At 38.7% G+C, this 17288-nt stretch overlaps 1 protein-coding gene across 1 annotated transcript in view; it reads right to left on the bottom strand.

Annotated features, from left to right (window-relative positions):
- Positions 1–622: 622 nt before the first annotated feature.
- Positions 623–17288, bottom strand: part of syt6a (synaptotagmin VIa) — a gene marked incomplete in the record, with an annotated part of 140035 nt that continues 123369 nt past the window's right edge. Inside the window, 1 exon segment of the mRNA XM_036141708.1 lies at positions 623–3319. Within this exon segment, the coding sequence (XP_035997601.1) occupies positions 3248–3319 (72 nt within the window).

The following is a 17288-nucleotide window of genomic DNA, read 5'->3' on the forward strand; positions in this document are numbered from 1 at the left end:
AAAACAGAATAATTGTGAATGTTTGTCATTAAATATACTTTTTAAATTAAACATATACCTTTTCTAATTAACATATCTATACGGTGTACCTAAAATGCAAACCACATCAACAAATCTCTAAACACAACTACAAATAACAAATTAAAAACCACAACATCTTGAAAAACACATTAACTTGAATCAAATTCAAATAAAACAACACAACAAAATATTGAAATACACAATAGCATAATGAAAACACAACGTATTTAAAAAAAAAAACAGGACAACTGTTTAAAAACATAAAAAAAACATTTCAAACCCACAACATCTTAAAAAACACAATGACATTAACCAATCAGAAGGGGTAGGTACCAGTGGGGTTTCCCACTGAGACTTCGCTGATTGGACAACGGCACCGTTTATCACAATGTTGTTTTTTTTTTTAATATGTTGTGTTTTCTTTATGTTATTGTGTATCTCAATATTTTGTTGTATTTTTTTAATTTGTTTCAAGTTAATGTTTTTTTTTCTTCAAGATGTTTAGGCTTTGGATGTGTTTCTGTGTTTTTTGATTTGTACAAGTGCTTAGTCAATGTCGTTGTGTTTTTTAAGAGGTTGTTGTTTTTAATATGTCGTCGTGTTTTTTAATTTGTAGGTGTATTTAGAGATTTGTTGATGTGGTTCACACTTCAGGGCCACCGTAAGAATAGGTCGTGCCAAAGTCTTTGGAATATGACATACTCTTTACCAACTCTGGGTGGTTCGTACCTGGCTCGTAAATGTCCGACAAGTTTCAATTGGTTTTATTAAAAGCAGAAAAGCAACAGTTATTCCTACTGCTAGCTGGAACCTTCAAAGATAAGCAATGGATGGATGGAAGATTTGTTTACCTACAATCAAGTAAATGGTATAGAATGCTCACGAGATTTTGCATTTGTTTTCAACTAAATTTGTGTATTTGGCAAAAATATTTTGCTGTTCTTCTCTGTTTAGAATAATAAGCTAAGATTAGCTGGATGAGTAGTTGGGCTAGCTGTTCCGCTAGACAGCTGCAGTCAGCTCCTTCACAGACATACTGATCTTAGAAGGCCAATTGTAGTTTTAAAAAAAAAAAATGCTCTTCATAAGATTTATGGCTAGGGCTCATTTGGATACCACCCTATGATTGTCCGTGTTTTTCTCAACCAGTAATAATTTTATAAAGTGAAGGAAACGTTTAGGAGCCTTCTTTCAGCCAGCTGACCTGAAGTGCACGGTGCAAAATCTTTGTTGTTTTGGGACCAGACTTTTTTAAGACCCCAAAGAGTAATTGTCTGGGTTGAAACTTACCTTAAGCTTCACGTACTCAATGCATGGATCATTGCAATACCATGTAACTTTATTGTAGCGCTGTGTTGACAAGGCGGGTATCTATGGATAGGTCAGCCATGTTTTTTTTCCCTATCACGTAGCTCACGTTTAGGTGTATTTTCTAATCAGGGAATGGGGATATGTGTGTCTTCAGTTTGATAACGAAAGTTTACCCGGGACTCAAATAGGATAGAGATTTACATCAGATGACAGAATTTGTTCTCAGGCTAGCAAAAGTGGATAAAAATGAGCAGAAATAGAAACGTTTAGAGTATGCTGCAGTGCTAAACAAACAAGGAAGGCAGTAGCTCCGCTGTGAGGTGGTTCAAGCTAAAAACTACGCTTGTTTCCCGATTACGGTTAATAACTGTTCTGAATTGCCACAGCAACTAAGGTTCTCACCAAAAACACTAAATGACGACAGCTACTAGCCAGCATGAAAGAAAGGCTTTCTTCTTGGTTTATGAAATCTTTCCTCATATTCAGTTAGTGCATTTTGCTACGCAAAAACAGACTAAGTTATTTCTTTTACCTTTTGCAGCGATCATAGTTTACTGCAAATCCCCACACATGGAGCTAACTGAATATTTAGTGAAAGAAATAGACATAAAAAAATTGCATCTTCAAAAAGGGGTTTGTTATCACCTTATTCGCTTTCTTGTGATTTTTTATATTATTGTTATCACCAACAATGCCTGATAAATTCAATATATTATTTTTAAAATTATATTTATGATATCATTTATTATTTTTTTAATTTAGAAAAACAAAGCAAAGAGAAAGCAAAACACCTGTACATAAATATATTTACATCCAACTAAATAAGTAACAAAAATAAGCCTATTAAGGAGACGGAAGGGCTTTTTATTGAGTATTTTGGAAGAAAATTAAGCATTTCCGTTTTATTTTGGAAGAAACTGAACACCAACGAGATAAAAAGGGTGTTAAAAGTGTGCTTGAAACGTCCCTGTTCATGGAGATCTTTGCTCCTCTTCATTAACAGCTCCTCTTGTATTTACACATGTTTCAGTAATTGTTGTTTTTTAACGGTGTAAGGCTGTTGTGCCTTCATGACACTGTGGAGTTTTAGAAGTTACCTGAACTTTTAAACTGCAGTGGACCCAGGTCACTCCGCTCTGAATCCCAGTTACCTTGTTTTGTTTTTTCTTTTTAGACTTTTCCAGCTACAAAGCTGTGCACTGTCAACCAGAGATACTTGAGCTTTCAGCCGGACCTTTCCTATCATCATCACACATCTTAAGTTGAAATGAACTAGCCAGTACAGTGAACTTAACATATTTTTAAGCTAATTATATATAAATTATTTTAAAAAAAGGTTTTATTCTACGTTCATACAGGACTGCAAAAATAAATAGCATAGACTTCTAAAACAACTTTCTTTTGAGATCATCTCTTTTTTTCTTCCTTGGCTCAGCCTCCACTTGTGAAACACCCGCTGCTCTTATGGAGTGACATCCGACGGTGCCTTTTTCTTTTCTTTTTTTTTTTTAACCAAAGCGACTCAAGCGTTTGAAGTTGAAACCTCTGTTTTTCCAAGTCCTTTGTGAGGCCACCGAGCTCGATTTACCTCAGCTTGGACAAATCAGCAATCGATGCCTGCAGACAGGATCGTTAGCCAATCTCCCAGAAAACAAATCCAGCTTCGGGCCATCAAGCCAGCCACGCCGAGAAAAGTCTGAGCTTCACACAGCCGACAGACAGAAAGTCCTGGTTCAGTACTTGGGAGTGCTCTGGGACTAGACTTGAGGAAGTGAGGCGGGTAGGGATGAGAGGGAGAGAGAGGGAGAAGGGAGAAACAGTGGGACCGTGTTTCTCCTCAAAGCACACAGACAGGAAGTGGATCAGGAGGAGGGAGGAAACCCCTTCTGGGCTGCTGGGTCACAGGTAGCTCATCTCAGGGACTAGCAGGAGGCCTCGGTGAGGGGCAGGAGCCCTGGCTGTCAAAGCTGGCAGTTCTCGCCTTCCACTGAGGGACACAACACAAGGCACTTATTCATTCGGCATTCAGCAGTCACTTCGGTTACAGAACTAGTAATACTAAACCAATTTGGCCAAAAATATGCATTTTCCTCAAAAACATAGATTCATCTTCATGATGTCCTCATTACTTTAAAGTTAGTCCCTGTACTTTGTGTTGTGACCATTTCTCACAGTGTCTGTTAGAAGATGGACAAACTTTGTGAATAACACAAAAGTTTTGTCACTTTCTCTAACCCTCAGATTCCACATCCTCCGTGACCGCTCCGTTCCGTTAACGAACGTGTACGTCCGTTTAATTAACGATAATCATCCCGCACATTCTCCATGACGTCTCCGAACGTCACCGGCCAGCGGATAAACTGTCAAAAACACGGAATAGGACTATTTCCTGCTCCGTTCCGGTCCGTCGGACTCCAGCCAGAGAGAAATAGCTCACTGTTGTCTACTGACATTCGTATAAAATGGTGAAGTGTGGGTTGAAAGGTCTAGTAACGTAAGCTAAAACACAATTCAATTATTTTAATTACAAAAACATATACGTTTTTGGTGGCCGATTAACTCACCGATAGTTGACGAAAGTAAAAAAATAAAAAATATGCGAGTCATTGTAAAATCAGCGACAGAGAACTTTTCGGACACTGTTCAAAGGATAAATGAGAAGTCAATTCTGTTTCCGGCTCCTTTATATCCTCTTTTTTATGGTGTGAACTCGTACCTCTCGCGTTTGCTCTCCTCGAGCTCCAAGGAACTCAGAGCGGAGCAAGACGGATGTAGTAGGCGTTCCAAAAAAAGTAAAAAACAAAGCAACTGGACTTGTTTTCCGTAGTTAAAGACGTTTCGCTTCCTCTCCAGAAAGCTTTCTCAATTCAAAAAGTCTGGAGTAATGTGGAGTACCAAGCTTTATACTACTGTCCAAACAAAGGCCTTGTAATGGCTTAGATAACATGCAAATTCAACCGAAACAGGTCCACCCCTTAGTAATGGGCGGTCGCAGTAGGCGTTGCTTTTCACAGACTCACGGACACAGTCTAGAATGGAGTGGATACGTCCAGGAGCGCAGGATGTGGAATTTGGGGGTAAGTCTGAGGTTCTCCACCTGAAAAAAGGTGGTCTGCTCTTTCTGACCAGAGGGTCTATTTCTGCCTCCATCAGAGAAGGTTAAGGATCTTGGTGTTTTGTTCATGAGTGATGAACAAGGAGAAAGATTAGGGCTTCATCTGGGGTAATGTGGCGGTACTCTGGTCTGTCGCAGTGAGTTAAGCTAAAAAGTAAAGCTCTTAAATTACCGGTCCGTCTGCAACCCAACCTTCACCTCTTTCTCATAACTTGCTGAGTTCACCTTTGGAGATTAGATTCAAAGCTTGGTGTAGAGACTATACAGCTGCTATTGTTAGCAGCTGAAAAAGTATATCAAAGCAAACAAAATCTTACAAATATTTTTATATTGCCTCGATGGACCATAGCCAGGTCTCAAAGAGAGCTTTGAAATTAAAAAAAGAAGGAAGAAAAAGAAAATAACAGAGTAGGCAAATATACAACAACATTTAAAGTCAAACCGATTTTTGTCAAAAGATTTGGATCATAATCCTAAAAAAAATCCAAATCTTCTCATAGGTTTCCTATAATTTTCAGCCACTGTCTTGACCCAGTGAGGGTGAAAACTAAATTATGGCTGCAGGTCTTTGAATGTGGCAGAATAGGCTACACAAGCAAGGCCACTTGCAATGCAAAATAACGCTAGTAATTTACATTTCTCTGACAGACAGGACAATATAACATGTTCTCACAAATATTGGCAAAGTCTTCTGCTGTTATTATGTAGCAACTTAATTATAAATGTGTCACCAGAGCACTTTTTGTGCAATAAATGCCACCGCCGCTGTATTTCAAACATTTTATACCGGCGTATGAATACGTTTCTGCTGATCAGTGGAAAGATCCAATTAAGGCGCCATTGTGCAGTTACTGATAAAAATAGTGGCAAATAAAATAACTCTCTGATGCACAACACATGACATGCATAAATACTAAATGATACTTTTTAGCTTGACATGTACCAGATAGTGGAAATCTGTCCACCGATGGGCCTTGATCTGAGAAACGGAGAGCTCCACTCCCCCGTAAAACACTTCATTTAAAATCCCTGTGATCTTACTCACCTCCTTCTCAGACTTCTTGGACTCCAGGAGAGGATGCCAGTGTGCGATGGGTTTCCGTGGATAAGCCAGCATTTCATTCCAGTGGTCCCTGCCAAGTCCCTCAGCGTGGCTTCCAACCCTCATCACACCAATGATCTCATTATGACCCACCCTGCGGAGGCACGAGCACATAATGCTATGAATAAATCTGTCTTAACTTGATGCAACATCTTATACATGCCATTTTTTTTATATATAATTGCATGGGGCCATTTTGTAATCAAAGAAGACACAATGCTGATTGCCCGTCCCCTTTCAACTGATGCAGCTGGTTGTCTCTGTGGCATTTAGACTGACTCGCTTCGGAGGTTTTACAGCTTCTCTTTCTTAACAACTTAGTAAATAGTGGATGAATGTAGATTGTCTTTTTTTCTTTTAAAAACACCCTACATTATAAAGACCACATAATGAGGTCTCCTCACGACGGCAGGCTGTAAATAACACATAAAGGGTAAGGTATCTAATTCTGCAGGTATCCACTCCTTTTTACAACAAAGGACCAGGAAAAGAAAAATACCCACAAGCTGACCTTTAACATGCATGCTCTCATTCTGTCAGCTGTCTGCACTCCAACCATTCTTTGGACAGAGTCACATTCTATAAACACAAAACGCCACACCGTGCCGCTTCTGCTCTTTTCTTTATCCGGAGTATCTCATTTTAGTGTTTGAGATGCTAAATTGGAATTACCAACCCAACTGTCTTTTTAATTACGCCTATTCGATGTGCTCTACTCAAATTCCTCTGGTCTATTATAATTTATTTACTCAATGTTTATTTCATATAGTGCAGTGAAAAATAGTTGCCGCTTAAAGATTTATTTAGTTTTAGTTTTGGACTTTTCTTCATTTAGCCTGTCTCTACTCTGTCACCAGCCGCTAACCAATCAGTTCAGTCCACTTCTAGTCACCACCCTTCCTTAGATCAGTTCCATCTGTTACCAGTAATTAGTCACATGTTCACTTCCTTACTTATACCCACCTCAATCTACTCTTTGCTGCCAGATTATTTTGAGCCTCTGGTGAGTCTAATCCAGCGTTTTCTGCTTCCCTGCCTACCTGTGATCTGACCTGGTTTTGTCTCCCGATTACCTGAGCATGCCTGATCCCTGTCGTACCTGATTACCTGCCTGGTACCTGACCTGTTTTCTGTCTCTGGATTCTCTGAGCCTGCCTAGTCCTTGTCGGACCTGTTTTGCCTGCCTGTTACCGGACCTGTATCTGTGCCCTGACTCTGGCCTTGGATTCTGATTAGGACTGTTTTGGATTTCTGATCTCCTGGCTCTGACTCTGGATGGGCTCTCAGTTTTCGGACTCTCCTTTTTGATCCTCCTGCCTGATGCTGTCATCTCGTTTTCGGCTCTGTGCTCACTTCTGCAGTCTTTTATATTATCTGTTTTGTCTGGCTGAATTCTGGGTCCTCAGTTCTCGATCATTGCAATCCAGAGATCGGGTTGTGGGCCAACACGTTCAGGAGGGAAACCCAAACATCTCTCTCCCTGTCAGCATTCTCCAGCTCATTCTGGAAGATCCCAAGTACTGGACTACAAGGCACACTTAAAATTCTTAGATTTTCTCAAAAATTGATGGTGTGCTTTATAATCCGGTGAGCCTTACATATTATTACCATACTTGTTGTGCTTACTGACTGATTTTATGCGGTACAATGTGCTCAACAATCTGTCAAAATGTGTAAGTATGATTTTGGTTAGCAACGAAGCCGCTCCGCTCACTGGATATTCTGGGATTTACGGTAAACTATGTCAACACCTGATTGGCCCCATAAAAGGACCCCTGAGCTGTCTACAAGACTGCCTGACTGTAATGTCTAAACTAGAAATGTATTTATGTAAGGCAGCCTGCGCCCCGGGGTCAAGCTAGCAACAATAAACCAAGTGAGTTAATTCAATATTACATTGAAGTTTATTTTGGCTTTATGTTAGAAACAGGGCAGTGTAATCCAACTACTCTGTCCTCCCAGCAGAGACGAATAGCTCTACCTCTCAGGAGAGAGCTGTGTACGCGAAGGGACAGAGTGATTTTACAGACTTGGGAACAATATTTAATGCGCCTTATAATCCGGTGCGCCTTATACGTGAACATAGACACATAAAGCGCACCAAATTTACCATACTTCCAAAAAATATGGTAGTTCTCAGGCCAGATGGGATTTATAGTTCCTCCAGCAAGTTCTGTGTATACCTTGGGGTCTCCTCCTGGTGGGACATGCCCAGAGAACCCACAAAGGGAGGCGCCCAGAGGGCATCCTGATCAAATGTCTGAACCAGTTCAATGTATTAATAAATAATGGCTTTCACTATCATTTGCTGGAGTCCCAATGACACAGAATTGCTTTGAAATGTCCCCAAAAGCAACACATCATGTTTTGGAGATATTTTGACAGATTAAAATTTTTTAAGACAAGTTGTATTTAGGTGATATCTTGATACTACAGTTCAGGTAGTAGAAATGAACCAAAAAAAACGGGGCTAATCACAGTTAATTCATGATTTGTGTGTCCTGTGTTTGTCCATCATCCTTGTACAGGTCTAGGGTCAAAAACGTGCAGCTAACACCTCTGTAGACCCGACGCATCATACATGCAAACTATGTAGACTTTTACCTTCAGGACGGCGCTGCTTACAAAAACCAGCAGCGCTTTCTCCCTGATGGACATTAAATAGAGATTCTAGATTGATGCCAAACTTATTTGCACCTATCCAACCATGTCGCCTTCTTGGTTGAAAATGTATATGTTTATATTTACAAGAGACATTTATATTTACCTTTTTGTAAATTGTGCTTAAACGTCAAACTTCTTGTTGCATCAAGCAACTCAGCAATTAATGCTGATGCATTCTAATTGATATTTCTATTTATTTTTTTACATATGGCCAGACGGGTTCAGATAGGATGGCTTTTGTTACAGAGTAAATTAAATCATTTGTAACTGCATGTTGTATTTATGCAGGTTATCGTTATCCAACATTAAAATGTGTTTGATGTTCTAAAACATTTAAGTTTAGCAAAAATAGGAGACACGTGTAAGAGGCAAATATTTTCTGGCAACCATAATCTTCTTAGTCCCACCCCCCAAATTATTATTTGTCAAACAAAATTTTAATTCATGACTTAAGCTCTAGAATTAACGTACAAATCATAGTCCATCACAGAGATGTGCAAGCTGACGTGGTCCATACTGTCTGGAGGGATGTCAAAGATGATGGCCTCGTTGTAGGTGGGATTCAGGGTGTTCTTTTTAATGCTCGTCTTCTTCTTTTTCAAACGTCTGCCATCACAAATGAGCGACACTTTGACATACGGATCTAATGGTGAGAAGATAAAGAACAAGGGAAGAAAAAAAAAAACCTCATTAAAATTCATCGTGTTTGTACATCCTCCTAGTTGTTCATCTCATTCCCACCCCGGCGGAGCAGTAACGATCCAATTTAGGGCATTGTTTGAAAAAGACAAGAGTTAAATGTCTGCCGTCAGCAAAGAAACATCCCTTCTGGACTTGATAAACTAGTGCATGAGTGTTTCTACTTGAACAGGGAAGCAATGCTGGAGGACCTGGCATCAGTAACGTGCATCAAAGTGACTCATCGCCCGCGCGTAAACAAAATGGATGTGACGCCAAAGATAGCTTCCAAATAGCATCAGCGAGAAAGCTCCCCGAATGCTGATTTCACTCTTCATTTGTGAGCGATAAATCTCTGCCTGCCGTCCATCAAGCCAAGTTTTAGTCATTTGTAAGCTGCTCCGGATACATAAACAGTTGGCTATGCTGGGAGGCACAAAACAATAGATTTGGGTTTACAATGAACAGACTGAAATAATGGCAGACAGCAAAAGCTCTGACAACTAAGGGAATTAAAAACTGTGAGTCACATCAAAACTGTGAAATGTCATTAAATGTGTGAGGAAGAAAGCGCCACATTCATTCTGAATAACACCTGAACTCTGGCATTTAAAGCCTAATAAATGTCACCTCTTACAAGTGATATCCCAATAGAGAGGTAGGATGGCACTCTATTAAAATAGCAGACCGCCTGCAACTATTTGCTGACAAAGTTTTAATCTTGCAGGTGCAGGGTGTTAATAGCTGCTGAAATAATCCGAATTCACCGACGCGGACCATCTTCCGAGGCTTCTTCATTCTCTCTGACATGCATACAAATGGGTATTATGAGGAGGATCATTCATTTTGACTCGCTGTCATTGTGAGTGAATCATACAGAGAGAAGGCGACTCACCAGAGTACCCGGTGATGTCCATGGCCTTGAGGTTCCTGCACTTGATGACGGTTAGTGTGAGTCTGCCTGCGGTAGGCAGGTAGCACAGTGAGAACATGATCTCCCCAAGGTCAACGCTTTCCTTTCAGAACACAGACAGGAAAAAAAAAAAAAATCAAATAACAGTTTTACATCCAGCCCTGAGATTTCAGCCCACAGTGAACGATTTTATAACGTATTCGGAGACTCCTTTTAAAGACTGTGTTTTGAGTAAAGTTTTGTCCAAATTTTTAACTCTTAATTTAAAAGGTTACTGTTTAACAGCCTCTCAACATTCAGCATTTACGGTGCCCTTTAAAAAAAAAAGAAACACTGCATTGCCATTAACTGTTACAAACATAAACTTCAATATATCATTTTGAGGGAATTTTATGTGATATACCAACACAAAGCAACAGAAAACTGTGAAGTAAAAGGAAAATGATGAATGGTTTTCCACATAAAAAAACAGAACGTATAGTGTGGTGTGTATTTGTATCAGGCACCGGGCTTTTCGACACCTCAAGCTATAATCCAGTTCAATCATTCGCCTTCAGAAGGAAAATTTGAATGCACCTGCGTGTAATTTAAACTCGGTATGGATGCAGCTGTTCTGTGAGGTCTTTTTTTTTTAAAAGAGAATTAGCGAGCAAACAACATATGGAAACCATGAAGCACATCACAAATCTGCCCTTTATGGAAAAGTGGGAAGAACGCCAGTGTTGGGGAAAATACACAAAAACCCCTGGCTGCGTATTGCCAACCTATCCACGGCAAGTATGTGAAACATAGCGCTTTGATCAGAAAGGATAAAAATGTAACTTTTTGGATAACATGCAGAGTGTTCTGTGTGGAATAAAAAGCTTTGCCCATCAGCTTAAACACAAGGTGATCCGTAGCGGAGGAGCCATCAAACTGTCAGACTTCATGTACAGATGATCGGTGCTACACACATTCGCTAGAATGACCTAATAAGAGTGCAGTCCTAATTCTAACAGAAAAATAAGATTAATAATTAAGTTTTAGAAAACTTTATTCCATCAATGTGGAAAATTGTCTTCAGTTTCACATAATCTTCCATACAACAGTCATACCATCAGTTGCAAAAGTTGGAAATTGGTGTTTAGAAATGTTCTCTTTTTGGTGTGACTAAATTTGAGCTACTTTGCAAACAAGAAAAAAATAAATCACTTGAAGACAACTACAAGATAAATGGAGATTTATTGTACATTTCTGCTTTGATCTAGGTATCAAATCAAACGGACTGTTATTAAGTGGCTTTAGATAACTTTATCACGATTCAAATATATTGTTTGCAATAGATGGAATTACTTTTACTGTTTTAAATAAAAGCAATTTGATGAAAAAAAGAGTTGGAATTTCATTCATGAATCGACCGTGGGGTACAACAGTCAGTCATTTTGATTTTGATGAGGAGCCAAATGTAGGCAGGAGCATTGGTTTTATTAACAACCCAGGAGACAGGACCACAATAGTGACTGCAACAGCATGCCGTAGACTATGTAGGAGCAATGAAACCAAAAAGTATTTATGGGTAGTTTGAATACTGAATGCTACACAGTTCAGTAAATTATCAGATTAGGAACAGCTGTGAGAGACTTGGAAACCGAGGCATTGGAGGGAGAGGAGTAATACTATCAGTTCACTGAAACAAAAGAGGCTAGAAATGGACCAGAATGACCAAACCTGGACGAAACTCCTACAGATCCTGATTTGAAATACCGCATGGATTTAGAGAATCTGCGTGAGGACTGCAACACAAAGCTTAGACAGATATTATTATTAGCTGTAGGGGAAAGCTTAAAGCACATTGGTGGAGTTAGGCCACGCCCCTTTTGTTAGTGCAAGCTGGATGTGTTTTAATGTCATCTGGTTTCTGAAGATTGATCCATCTAATGTACATGATGAAATGGGACATAAAGAGTGAAATATTTGAGGAGTTTAATGTATCAAAAACATTCATCAACAATTATCAGATTTATCAACAAAAAAAATACATAAGTGAAAAAATGTGCTGCTTTTTCCGTCATAGAGATGTCAAATTCAAATCCAACACAAAATGGAGAAAGATACCTAAGAATTTAAAATTAGGGGTTTAACATCAATCGGAATTGCCTAAACTTATATCAGTTTTGACTCAGTGAACAAGAAAAATATGTTTTTTAAATTATGTATTTGACCTGCCAATACTGTTAATTATGGATCCTTGTTTGTTTGTCTTAATAAATAACTTAATTACTATTTTCCATGTGCAAGGTTAAGGTTCCCACAAAAAGGTGTTTGTGTTTACTGTGAAATTACAATCTAAAAGGTGCTGAAGATGTGTTAAAGGTTAGTCAGATGTTAAATAAGAAAAAATGTGTTCAACATTTTTAGGTGATTCACCAATTTTTGAAAAGAAGGACCATGTGTTACATTATGATCTGGTAATTAACGAATCATCAGTTTAATGAATGATACCGTCTTAATAATAACTTGTGATGAATTATCCAACGGAATTATGTTTCTATAACCTCTAAGGAAGCTGCATTGCACCAGACACAGGCTGCATAATACCTGCATATGTTTGCATGTACTCAGAAACAGAAGCAGCACTGTCACTTCTGCAGACTGATGACATCTGAACAGCTTCAACCGCATTAATTGAGATATTACCAACAATTTAAAGCGTTATTTTTGACTGATTTGCATCCAGTATGAGAAATGCACCCCTGTTGTAACACTTAAAATGGACGTGAAGGTAACGATAACAATACAATAAGGCTTGTTTGTTTGTTTTGCACTCAGATTAAGTTATACAGAAAATTTTTAAAAAGGAGGAGCATAATGGGACTTGAATTTGGCAATTATATTTTAATCTAAAAAGGCAAAATCTGAACACACAAAGATTTAGCAAATATGCCCGGTGGCAGGGTAGGATCAGATTTATTTACGGAGTCGAAAAAGCTGTTGCTCCACTTGCTCCATTGGTCAGGCACATGTGGCTGCCACAACGAGTGATAAAAAAGCCTAAGGGTGCAACACTAAAACCAGACACCTAGAACAGACAGCTGCGCTTTAAGCCTTCAAGGCTATTCAGCTGAGAATGTGAAATCTATGGTTTAATCTAACCAATTATGCAGCTAATCGAGGGTGAAATGTGCTTAAGACAATGGACGTTTAGGATTTTTGCCTTCTACTATCTAAATACTAGCTCTATTTATAACACTAACTTTGACTTTAGAGAGGTCCTCCGGGAGTTCCCACTGAGCTAATAGTATTAAGTGGAATGAATGTCCTGATATGTGTTGTATGTGGGCTCTTAGCCCCATCAACACTACTAAGGTCGCACCGAGCCCTGATCACACTCAATGAGCCTTGGGAAGAACTCAGTGATTGGCCAAATCCCCAGGGCCGCCTGTCTGAGTGCTGCAGTCTTAACGCCACACATGCAGCTGCAATCCGGATTTCTCTGCTGCGGAAGTGTGGGAAGGCTCACAAATAATGTGGGAGCACAGCAAATTATGTCAGGAGCCATTAAAGCATAAAGTGGCACTTTGATTGTCTGCGTAGAATTATGTCCTGTTTTCGAGGGATGACGGTAGCATCTGCACTGCATGAATCTTTTTTTTTTTTTATTAGCAAAACCAGGTTAATGTATTTTAAGGCGCTCACGCCACAAGAAATATGACGCTGAATAGAGATCATGACATTTTTGCTTTGATCAGGGGTGACAAGTTTCAGCAAAACAAGTGGGGCGGGGGAGGAACATTAAGGTAACAGCTTTAACGTAATAAAGGATGTTGCTTATAAGTCATGAGATAATTACATGTTCGGTTTGGTATACATGCAGAATAGAGAAGTTAGAAAGTTCACAACAATGAAATTTCCGCTTTGTTGATTGAATCTGGTATGCTGGTAAACAGCGGAAGATGTTTAAACAGATGAAATATAAAAGATGGCATTGCCTTCCATCCAAAGATGGAGTGTAATAGTGAAAGACAAGCTGAAGTCGACACAAAGACGTCTTTTACTCTCTGAATGTGGTTGAAGAACTGTTAGGGCTGATAAAACATGCTTAAAATCTTGCTTTTATATTATGTTTGGTGGAAGCATGCATGCTAAAATGTCAAAAACTTAAAGACAATCTTGGACAATCTTGTCATGATTTAGAGGTTTTTGGATAGTTTTTTCCAAACTGTTTAGCATTCTTTAATTCTTAATATTAATATTATTCTTTTATCTTTTCTAATTTACTTTTATGTTTTAAACTTGTCAGTTCTTCGTCTTGAGTCGCTTGTTTTGTGCTTCCCTTGTGTTTCGTTTTTCCCTGTATATGTGTTCAGTCTTTTACTCTCCGACATAGGCCACCTTCCAATTAAGTTTATTCAGTCCACCTGTTGCCTTCTCATCACACTCATGTCTCCCACCTGTTTTCCATCCTATTTAGGCCTTCTCATTTCCTACTATTACCTAGCCCACTCATAGGCTGTTTGTTACCATGCTGGTTTTGTTAAGCTCTTCTGTCAACGTTAACTTTTTCAGTTGTCATGTGATAGACCAATGCAAAGTTGCACATGATGGTGAAGTGAAGGAAAAATGTAAATTGTTTTTAAAAACGTTCACAAATAAAATGTTTGTGTCTAAGCCCCTTTTATCTCTGATACCCCTCAATTAACTTCAGCAGTCACCTTATTAGTAATGGATGTCAACTTTTGTGTATTTAATCCTCTCTATAAGTACAGCTGTACTGTTAAACCATCATATGTTTGTTGGAGAAGGTCACTGAGAACAAAACTGAATTGTTTAGTCTCTATACAAAATTGCCAGGAGTTACAGAGAGATTCAGTGTAAAGTGAAGCCAATGGCAGTTAAGGACAAGCAAAGGGTTTATACAGTGACTTTTATGATAGGAGACTTTTAGGATAAGGAGAGTACAGGTTGTTGAGGCAGATAGACAGAGATGGGAAGGGTTGTTTCAGCAGGTCTAGGATTGATTAAGGTTCCAGATGGAAATGTACTGACAGGTGCACAAGTTGGTATAGGAAGATGGAACGAGTACTTTCATAGCTTGATGAACGAGGAAAATGAGAGAGATCAAAGAGCAGAAGTAATGACTTTTGTAGATCAGGAAGCTGTAAAGACTAATAAGCATGAAGTAAGGAAGGCAAGAAAAAGATGAAGAGCGAAAGGCAGCTGGTCCTGATGAAATACCCGTGGAAGTATGGATAGTGTCTAGGAGAGACAGCAGTAGAGTTTGTGACTAGGCTGTTTAATGAGATCTTAGAAAGTGAGAAGATGCACTGAGGAATGGAGAAGTGTGCTGTACCGATTTTCAAAAACAAGGGAGATGTGCAGAGTTGTGACAACTTGAACTGCAGAAGAATAACAGTATGACTTATACTATGAAGTTATGGGGAAAGTAGTGGAAACCAGAACTAAGGCCAGAAGTGAGCATCTGTGAGCATCAGTTTAGTTTCATGCCAAGAAGAAAAAAGCACCACAGATGCTGTGTTTGCTTTTGGAAATCTTGATGGGGAAGTACAGAGAGGGTCGGGAAAAGCTGCATTGAGTCTTTGTAGATCTAGAGAAACCATATGACAGGAGACAGGAGCTGTAGGACAGTGGTGGGGTGTGCTGTAGGTGCGACAGGAGTTAAAAGTCGAAGTAAAACACGAGGTGGTGGTGCGCGCCTCAGTCTTTACTGCATCCATCTAGATGATGCAGTACCATTGACATCTGAACCGTGGACGTTTGCCGCATGTCTTCCTCTGGTCAATCTTAATGATTTGACTTGAATGCAATTCAGTAATCTAGCAGCCATTAACATCATGTCTGAGTCATTTTTGAGTCCTGTATTTTTATTTGTTTTGTAGCCAGCTATTGAAATACATCCAAAAATCACTGCATGAAATAGGTAATATTGGCACTCTACTAGTGTTCTTTCATTCATTAAAAGCTTTAATAATAAAAAAAAAAAACAATTGACCTGGTGCACAAAGATTATTCTTGGAGTGGTTTGCCTGTGATTATGGAAATCCAAAGGTGTCACAATTTGATATATGAAAAAAAACTTAAACTTTAATTATAATCATATTTTGATTATATACTTCATTCATGAATTTAATTAACACTAAATGTACAATTTTATTTGTAAACAGTTACAAATGTGTACACAAATCCATGTGTCATGATTTACTGGAATAATTATTAACCTGCAAAAAAGACACCCTACAAAAAGCAAAATGGCAAAAGTCAGGAGGATCAATAATAAGAAAAAATAATGTAAAAATCAATGACAAAACATCAGCAATAAGTAATAAAAACCAGGATGTTTAAATACAGAGAGAGGTGTGGAGAAAAGTGAGGCAAAAATAAGTTAAAGTGATGAGAGGAGATGAGGAACTGCTAAGTCTATCTATCTATCTATCTATCTATCTATCTATCTATCTATCTATCTATCTATCTATCTATCTATCTATCTATCTATCTATCTATCTATCTATCTATCTATCTATCTATCTATCTATCTATCCTCTATCTATCTATGTGTGTGTTGGTGTGTGTGTCCTTTGCAAACATAAATGAAAGGGAATTTGTGACCTACTAGTATTGATCATGTACCTTTGACATTTGGAGCTCTATTTAGTCCTATGAATAATTAAAATGAAGCCGGGATCTGCATCATATCCGTGTGACCTTTATGAGCTGTCAGAAGCACATGTTAGCACTAGCAGCAATAGAAAAATGAAAAATAAAGTGAATATTAAAACAACTATACAGACTTGAATATCCTGTAACAGTTTTAAATCAATGTTTTTTTTAGAGAGGGCTTAAACATATATAGTTGCTAAATCTAAGTTATTAGTTCCCTTAATTTTTATTCTGCTTAATTTTATTCTTGTAATGCCTTTATTAATTAAAATGTGACCTTTGTTAGTCACCTCTATACTTTGTTTTGAAACAACAACATGGGAAAATTGCTTGAAATAAATTTGAAATCATTCCTTGAAATCAATTTGTATCCATCCTCTGCAGCACCCGTAATTCTGGTCTTGAAGGTTGAGGTCATTAGTAAATGTCTCCAACTGATCAGCGATTCCAAGAGTGCAGACTTGGCCATCTTTAAGATATTTTTCACTCATTAAGTCTTACACCGTTTTAAATCAAGCAGCAATTACATTTGCTTTTGTTTCAACTGAACCCCACCAGGGGTGCATTCTTCGCGTTACCTATCTGGAGTTGATGGGGAGCAAGGCATTTTGTCAGAAAATCATCGGGGGTTCAATTAAGTTAGTGTGCCAAGAAGGCTGCTGCTTTTTGCCCCCAAAGCAATCTGTTGAGATTATTGAACCAACCCCTGAAGAAGTTCAACAACTGGAGCGAGGGGAGCTGTCATAATGGTACCCTGTGGGGTGATAAAGTGACAAGGGCTCTAGGCGCCTAAGTGATGCCAACAACAAGTAAACATGTCATTCTTGAAA

The sequence above is a fragment of the Fundulus heteroclitus genome, chromosome 1 (assembly GCF_011125445.2).
Source record: "Fundulus heteroclitus isolate FHET01 chromosome 1, MU-UCD_Fhet_4.1, whole genome shotgun sequence".
Taxonomy (NCBI): Eukaryota; Metazoa; Chordata; class Actinopteri; order Cyprinodontiformes; family Fundulidae; genus Fundulus; species Fundulus heteroclitus.